This window comes from Atta cephalotes, assembly GCF_000143395.1.
Source record: "Atta cephalotes unplaced genomic scaffold scaffold00005, whole genome shotgun sequence".
In the NCBI taxonomy this organism is placed as follows: domain Eukaryota; kingdom Metazoa; phylum Arthropoda; class Insecta; order Hymenoptera; family Formicidae; genus Atta; species Atta cephalotes.
Genome location: NW_012130069.1, coordinates 7,880,953 through 7,889,934, shown reverse-complemented (window position 1 = coordinate 7,889,934; position 8,982 = coordinate 7,880,953). Strand labels below are relative to the sequence as shown.

The 8,982-nt window shown below is 30.7% G+C and overlaps 2 protein-coding genes across 2 annotated transcripts; one reads left to right on the top strand and one right to left on the bottom strand.

The window, feature by feature from the left end:
• Positions 1-4,623: 4,623 nt before the first annotated feature.
• On the bottom strand, positions 4,624-5,892 carry LOC105626451 (WD repeat-containing protein 18). The gene has a single exon (XM_012207753.1). It carries the CDS (start codon positions 5,890-5,892, stop codon positions 4,624-4,626), a length of 1,269 nt encoding a protein of 422 aa, XP_012063143.1.
• A 941-nt stretch (positions 5,893-6,833) lies between these two features.
• Positions 6,834-8,208, top strand: LOC105626450. The gene is made up of 6 exons (XM_012207752.1): positions 6,834-6,943; positions 7,027-7,192; positions 7,279-7,496; positions 7,574-7,735; positions 7,813-7,991; positions 8,069-8,208. The coding sequence occupies exons 1-6, from the start codon at positions 6,834-6,836 to the stop codon at positions 8,206-8,208; spliced, it is 975 nt and encodes a 324-aa protein (XP_012063142.1).
• Positions 8,209-8,982: the final 774 nt, after the last annotated feature.

Below are 8,982 nucleotides of genomic sequence, written 5' to 3'. Positions count from 1 at the left end.
CACACACACACACACACACACACACACACACACACACACACACACACACACACACACACACACACACATACACACATGCGCGCGCGCACGCACGCACAATGAAAGCGTACAAAGAAAGAAAAAAGAAAGTAAAAAGAAAGTAAAAAGAAAGAAATATTCACGCAAAAAAAATATTTTGCCACTCCAGTTATAGCTGTTTTTTGTATGATAGAAAATTATGTATGTCATACACATAGAATTTATAGCACAAATCTAAATTCTATCTTTGTCATCTATATGATACAATACATATACAATATCGCAGTACTTACTAGAAATTTATCTTTAATAGCTATTTTAGCTATTTTTCGTACTTAGATAATTTTCGCTATAAGTGCAAGATTATTTTTTTGAATGATTTAGGAATAAGAATAAATATTAAATAGCAAAAGAAAAAAATATAGGAATAAAGATTGATATGAACGTAATGCATAGTATGAATTCATATAGATAAGAGATATATAATAAATCTTACCTTTCTCTCTCATTTTCATATTTTATCCATTTACATTTATTGTGCATTACGTTTAATTTCATTGTTTAATTGTTTAATTTATACTTGTTTAATTTATACTTCTAATTTTTTTATTCTCTAATATTTAATATTTATTCCTGTTGTATAATATCTATTAATATCCATTGTTCGTTACGTTTAAACTCTATTCTTAATTTTTTAGTTTTTTAATATTTAATATTTATTCTCATTTCTAATATTTCTCCCATTGTACATAGGGCTTTATACTATATGTATGACGTATTTTATCTTTTTTTTTTGCGATCTACTTAAAAAGCCATTAGACTTTTTCCAAAGACAAAGTCATTATTTCAATCTCATCAATTATAATTTAGAAATCTGAGAGTAATCAAAATTTTCAATTTATTTAAGGATATTTTATATATATTTTCAAAATGATAACAAAATTATGAAAAAATTACAAAATTAGTCTACATTTAAAAATAATATGACAAATTTGAAGACGGTTTACTACTCTGAATCATAAATTATTTTAGTAAAGGGTAGTATTTTTTTAATCTGTGCTCTAATAAAAATGTATGAAAATGTATTAAAAAATAAATAACAAAAATCTCACAATTTTTTAATATAAACTTTTTAATATAAACAAAATGTATTCAAGATTATTTATGTATAGAGTTACATTGCGATACATAAACTAGTTACCCAATAATATTTTACACAAACAAAATATTTATTTGTTCTATAATTTTGTAACTAATCAGTGACTCGCAATGAAACTTTGCATAAGTTACTTTGAATATTTAAAGAATTAATAAAAAAAATTTAGATATTTTTGTTACCATTTTTTAATTTTAATTTTTAATAACAAAAATAATAACAAATAAGAATAAATAAACGACAAAAATGTAATTAAATAATATTAGTAATGTTATTAAATAAAAATGTAATCTTATTCACACAACTTTCATATGTATATAGTTTATTTGAAGTGTAAATATTAAATACATCTCCAAAGTTAATTTTCTTTGCAGGGGACTATACGTGTGACACATCCTAAATAGTAAAATTTCTACAGAACGTGTGAAATTATTTCCTTATAAAGACAATGAGCCAATTTGCTTGATCAAATATGCAATAAAGATGTGATCTATATTATGAATTTTTTACAATATACATGGCGCAGAAACATCATTTTATTAATGTAGTACAATATTTGCAACTTCCAATAATAATTTTCAAAAATTTTCTATATACGTTGTAGATATACATATATTATATCCGCTACTTTATGCATAATAATGTTATAATACTTTATGCATAATAACATTTTATGCATAATAATATTTTATGCATAATAATGGAAACATATATTATTAATTTTTATGACGCGATCAATTTTCATACACATGATCCTTAAGGGATCGGCAAGACTGATTTACCAAAAAAAAAGTTCTCAAACGCACTTTTAAAATGTACCAGCAAGAACACCGCGTGCGACATCAATTATTATATCGGGTATAGTAATTCGGTCGATGCCGACGTAGGTGTAAAAGGAGGCCGGCATTACGATGATGCAGGATAATATATAGATTTATGTATGCGTGATGAGATTATCACGCGACAGATTATAACGCATTATTTGTGCGTGACATTTTCTCGACACGTTTTCTCGTGCGATCTTTCACTGAGAGTAATCTCCCTAACGCGTGTTCTCGCGATGCTTTTTCACGCTATTCTTGCACGTCCGGTTACAACTGGATACTTCCGATTTGATAGAGGCAGAATATGGTTCTTCAAAAATGTATAGAAAAAATGTCAACACCAGGCAAAGTCAATTTACCTTTTCAAAAAAAAAAAAAAAGTTAGGTATTCATAACTTTAGATAAAACATAAATAATTCGTAGGTATATTACCTTCTCAGAACTAACATGTACAAATATGATAATATATTTATATATTTAATATATTAAATTATTATAAACGATAATATATTAGTATTTATTTATATATTAGTATTTATTTATCGTTTATATAGTAATTTAATATAAATATATTATTAATATTCTTACACATGTCAATTCTGAGGGAAAAAAATTTATATGGAATAATCTTTTCACACAGAGAGAATTATCTTTTAAAATTTATCCTCAAAATTTATCCTCAAAATATAGTAGTTATGGTACAATACAATATTTTAAAGATTTGTATCATGCATTTCAGTAAAATTAATCAAACTTATTTATACTTTATTGTAGTTTTATTAATAAATGTGAGAGAGATTAAAATTCTTCGAAATACAATGTTATCCGACTATCATAAATTTAAATTCTAAGAAAAAATTCTCTCGGTGCATGAAGAATTTTTTCGGAGTAAAGCGAGAAGTCAATTTAATTGCAAAATAAGAAACAAAAAAATTGGGGATATAGACAGAATAAAGGTCTTTTAAATTATAAAATCTTGATTTTAATAAAAATTGAAATAACTTGCTACTTTTTTATTATACACAAATTAGTACAGTATTAAATGAATGTCATTAAGAAGTTAAATGTTACAATATTTATCTATTACAATCAATATTACATAAAAAAAGCTAATCTCCAAAAAATTCTTTAACAAGAATTGTATCTTTATTTGTTCTCAATTAATAAGCAATTCTACATTAATCGTACGATTAATGTAAATTATAAGCCATTAATATAAAAGTAAAGGGCTCTAAATAATAACAATTATAATGAAATAAATCTTGGATTTTAAGAAAATAGATCTGAATATCAAATTCATGTAATTTCTTTAGAATATATAAAATAATTTTACATATCAAGTACTGCGATTGGTTCTTTAATACCCTGTAAACTTATTTCATTATAATTGAAGTTATAAGCGTCATTTATCAATTTTATTTTCTAATAAGTTATCTTGCGAAGAAATAAAGTGCGATTGATACGTTTAAAATTTATTTTGCAAAAGTCACAATGTATATGCGGAAAATTAGATAAATCAGTGACTTATTGTTTCATGTATAAAGTAAGGCTTCCACTTATTTTCACAGTTTAATTTATTTTCGATGGACACGATATACTGCTAGTGAACGTTTCATTTGTATGCGCATAACGGCTCATTTAAATATAAAGGAGTGTCGATGAGGATCGTATCTAACGTTTAACGCCGGTTTACCATTTAATTAATTGTACACGTGTATACGGATATGAATAGGGACACAGATATGGAGACATGCGACATGTATTCAGTAAATTTATTTTAAACGAAAAGAGTCGTATAGATTGAATTTCTCGAAGATTTTGATTAATGCATATGATGAGATTGCGTTTTTCATTAGTCGATAATGTTTTACATCGCTAGGGAAAAGTAGTTTAATGCCGAAAAAATGACGAGAAAGATTATTATATCATGCCACGATGATCTCTTCATTCAATATTACAAACAATAAGTAAAAAAATAAGTCTATTTGGACTTGGCAATAAAATGTTATTTTTGCCTATACATTATTTTTGGCACCTGAATAAAAGATTTTAATTGTAATATCCTATTTTAGTAGTTTGATGACAATAGCATGCTTCATCAAAGAGATATTAATCTCCGATCTAACACTTTAATTACTAAAGATAATTAGCAACATTCTTTATAGATAATAATAGACAAACGTAAATATCTCACAAAATTAACTAATCTAAAATAGACTTTCCTAGACTTCTTGTTTTATAAATCTGTGAAAACATATTGTAATAGTTTGAAAAAAAAATGTAAAAAAAACGGTATAGATAAAATAGAAAATTATACCCATCCATTTCTTATATTTATTGAAAACATAAAAATATATTTTCAATAAATTTAATTTATATGGATAAAGAATATTTTCAGGTAGATCGAATAAAGAAATACTATTTCAATTTTTGTTTTTATATGACTGTATTTTTACAATATAAAATATTTGTTCTATATCTTTCAAAAATAAAATATATTTTAATAGAAAGAAAGTGATAATATATATTATCATTATCTATGTATTCTACAAAATGTATAAATAAAAATTTCAGTCTCTCGATAAGAATACATAAAATCCCATGATTATGCTCCAATATTCTTTATTAATCATCAACAATCTTCTTTAAGATATGTGTGACACCATATTGATATATGGCAGCATTAATTTTCTTTAATTTGTTAATCTCTTTCTGTAGATCGTCCAATTTCTTCGACATCTGATCCGATCCTCGAGAATCGCTACTGCCTTCTATATAAGATTCGAAGTTCAGGATCTCCGCCGAATTTCGTCCTCTGGAGACGACCTCGACGACGCTCTCTCTGCCACCATCGTCTGATGTCCTCTGTAAACTTTGCACCTGCAAACGTGGTTTAAGGACAGAGGTGCGAAAATTGTCAAAGCCTTTGGCAAAAAATGCAGCGGTAACTGGGCCTTTATGCTTGAGTGTCCTGAGCACCTGTCGGCTGGCAATATCCCAGACATGGACTGCACCGTCGGTAGATCCGGACAGCAGAGTACGGCAATCCATGGATACCGACAGGGCAGTCACGTTTGACTTGTGCGCCTGAAACACGGCGCTCTCTTCGCACGAGCTCACCGTGAGATGATGCTCGATTCCACGTGGCGGTTCGTGCAGGTTACACTGGAATATCTCGCCGGTTGTGCAGCCCACGAAGAGTTTGCTCTCGCGGACGTTCACGGTAATCGCTGTGAGCGGCGCGTCAAACACCAAGGAAACCAGGAGAGCTCCACTGCCAAGCTCATAGATGTTCGCGGTTCGATCTAGCGAGATTGTATACAATCTCGCGCGAGCGTCACCATGCCCAAAGTGCAGATCCCTGACTGGCAAACTATGGTTAGAGAAAGCGTGAACAGGCGAACAACGTGCGTCGTTCAGCGCACTATAGAGCGACCATACGAACACAAGACCGTCTTCGCCAGCGCTAGCAAATAACGAACCGTCTTTTGTAGTGGCTAGACAGCTGACGGTTTGATAATGCCTGGTCAGATTGACCAGTAACCTGCCGTTGCATGTCTGCCAGATGAACAGCTTCTCTCCCACGGAGGCAATTAGATAAGATCCATTTGGTGTGCAGGTCAAAGCATTGACTTTGCCTGGCGTATTCAATCGAATATTGGGCAACGGTGACGGGCTATTCAGTGGCCAAATGTATATACGAGGTCTCGTAGCGTCCGCTCCCAACACATAGCTGTCGCTCAAAAGCTGAAGGCTACGATGTCCAAGTGCTGTCGCGTTCTTGTACACGGACAACAGAGAGCCGTTCCGAGGATCCCACACAGCGGCGCTCCAACTCTCCCCGGTGGTGTCGCTCGTCAAGATCACTTCTTTCGCGTCAGTTACTCGATTCATTTTTGAATCTCAATCTCAACACTACACTGTACTGTATCAATAACAATTAGTATAAGTCAAGTTGCTTTTGCCATTTCTTCTTCTTCTTTTATAAATATCAATTATTATCGAGAAATATTCTCTTTCAATTTGCTTTAGCTTTATGCCTATTGTCTATAAACACGTGGTACGATATACAGAATAGGTTAGGTATTTTCCTGTAGATATTCAATCCAGATGGAACTACTATCTCAGAATTTGACACCGGTGTGTTATTGCGTCTGTCGGTCACAATCACTTTAAAATTTAAATAATTCTTCTGTTAGAAAAAGACAGAAATAGTGAAGAATATTCAAAAATACGAAAATTTCTTTAATTTTCGTTATTCAATTTATTTTTTTTTGTTTTATCAAATAACTCTTAGCCTCCAGGTCATCATTGAATGAATACGCTAATCATCCTAACGCTTTCTAACCGTTTTCTAAATCATAAATAGTATACGCTATACACAGGACGGTATCACGTGACATCGTTAAGAGTGAGGTTGTATTTCGAAATACTTTTATGTATGTCTTTTTACATATGATTAATTGACTTTGAATCTTGTGATTCTTTGCAAAAAACGTCGAAGAGGAGAAAGAGATCGATTGAAAGGTGATCTCCTTATTAATATCACGATAAAAATAATATCGTAAAGACCGATCGTGTTTTATTATTTATCACGCAATTTGACTCGTTAGGATCGTTAGGTCATGATTGGAAGGTTATGCTGCGTTGTGATTACGTCAATTCTTTAATTATTTTTACTTAAAACCGGTTTTATCATCTCGATTGAGTGTCAACCGTGATTAATCAAATCTATTTAACGATAAACGCGAGTTTCAATAAAATAACCAGCTGATTAAGTTAATCAAAAAGTAGTAAAAATCATCAATCTTTTCTTAGCCTATTCTCACTTGCTCATGGGATTTATTGATGATGAATTGCAAGACGTATCACAGCTCTGTCATAATGTCATTGACGGAAGCCGCCTCGTCTCTTGTGTACCGAGCATGGTCCGCGTCGAAATAACGTAAGAAAACTCCATATCGTGCTTTTATCACACTGTCAAAATAGCTTTCTATCATTGCTTATTGTGATTTGTTTGTCTTGCAGAAAAACACCGTTCAAGCAACTCGTTGTGTGCATTCAATTTCAAAAGGATTATCCTGCATCGCCGTTGTTTGTTGAATTAAAGAGTAAAACTCTATCCGCGAAGCTGCTCGATGGACTAACAGAAGTCTGCGAAAAAGAGTGCAAGCGTTTGTTGAATAAAGCACAGGTTTATACTTGGAGAAATTTATATGTAGTAACTAGCTACATATACAAGTTATTTACATTTAATACAATTAATTCGTATATTTGTAGATATTGCCAATTTTAAAATTCATTAGGAATTTCATTGAGGAGAATCCTCTCATCTGCTGCTATGAGGAAATATCAATATTGAAAAAGCTTTTAGGAGATAAGGACGAGTTCAAGTTAAAGCAAAAGAATTCTTCCATCAATCTAACACTGCATCAAGATTTGTATCATTTTAAGACCAAGCTTGAAGTACCAGATAATTATCCTACCAATTGTGTTATGTATGTTAGTCTTTTTTCGAAACTGTTTTAATAAAAATTCAAATCCAATGTGATTAATTTATATCATTTGTTTACAGTTACAGTGATGTTGATACGAATTTCCCACCATTGTTTAATCGTTATCTAGTTGGACAAGGAAGGGAATTAGCAAGGCAATGTGTCGAGCCACCACTGAGGAAACAACAAAATCCATTTACACCATCACCGTCATTAAACACAGTTGTTTCTTTTCTCATAAAGTAATTTTTATTTTTATATAACATTTTTATTACATATTTTTAACTAGTTTTATTTTATTACATTTTAATTTGTGCAGAAGTGTGAAAGCTTTTCCGCAAGAACCCTGTCAACACTGCAAAGTAAAGTGCTTGCCAACAGATCCCAAAGAAATTGTAATCGACGAAAATGCGGATTTCCACGCCGAAAGACTTTATTGTGGTCATCTCTTCCATTTAAAATGTCTCGTGACGTACATGAAGACTCCGCCATTCCATGGTAAAAAAAAGTTTTTATTTAGTCAAATTATATTATAAAAAAATTAATAGAAATCTTTTTATTTTTTTGTGTTAAAGGGGGTAAGAAATGTCCAAGTTGCGGTCAACGCGTTTATCACGACAAATGGGGATTATCTGACAGGTTGGCAGAAGCCCGTTGGGCTCATCAAGAGGCACGAATGAGAGAATTGGCGGAAGTTGAAGATTTTTTCAACTAATATCGCATCTTGTAGACATGTGAAATATGAGTTTCACGATAAAACTTAATGGAAGAAGGGATGTGTAATTTTTTTCAAAATTATACATCGCGATTCTTGAAATCGCAATGAACGCGATCATCGCATTATGATTTTTATGTGTATATATTATACATTTATTCAACTGTTTTTATCACATTAAAAATCTTTAGTAGTTCAGTAAAGTTGTGTGTAAAATGGTAATAATATCATTATCGCACAAATATTATACATGAAAAAAACATGGGCAACAATATAACGATACCGAACTGTCGTTACGTTAATTACAAAATTATGGTAATTACAGAATCGGAGTATAAAATACAGCTGATTGAATAATAAAAAATATCAATTAAAACGTAGCAAATATGAAAATATGTGTTTTTCAGTAATGTAATACCATTAAAAATTCGTAAATAAAAAACGGAATGTTTTCAAAGAAAAAATACACAAAATAAAAAATGATATCGGTTTTTATTGCGCATTAGTCGAATTGTTTGCATGGCTTAAAAAATTAAAAAAACAAATATAGAATATTAATCACAGATGCAATTTTAAATCATGCAATCACATCAGTTACATATCGCATTGCGATTCAAGAAAAGAAAATTGCACATCTCTCTAACTGGAAGTACAATATATTGGGTTGTCCAGAAAGTTCGTGTCGCAAAAGATTTAAATTTAATAAATGAAATTAAAAATTTAAATCTTCTGCGTTTCAATTTTCCTTCAAAATCGGCACGAACTTCCGAACAA

Excerpts from the sequence above, each read along its gene's own strand:
- LOC105626451 (XM_012207753.1), bottom strand. The coding sequence starts at position 5,892 with ATGAATCGAGTAACTGACGCGAAAGAAGTGATCTTGACGAGCGACACC.
- LOC105626450 (XM_012207752.1), top strand. The coding sequence starts at position 6,834 with ATGGGATTTATTGATGATGAATTGCAAGACGTATCACAGCTCTGTCAT. Across the intron at positions 6,944-7,026 it reads ATGGTCCGCGTCGAAATAAC|AAAAACACCGTTCAAGCAAC; the intron begins GTAAGAAAACTC and ends TTTGTCTTGCAG. Across the intron at positions 7,736-7,812 it reads GTTGTTTCTTTTCTCATAAA|AAGTGTGAAAGCTTTTCCGC; the intron begins GTAATTTTTATT and ends TAATTTGTGCAG.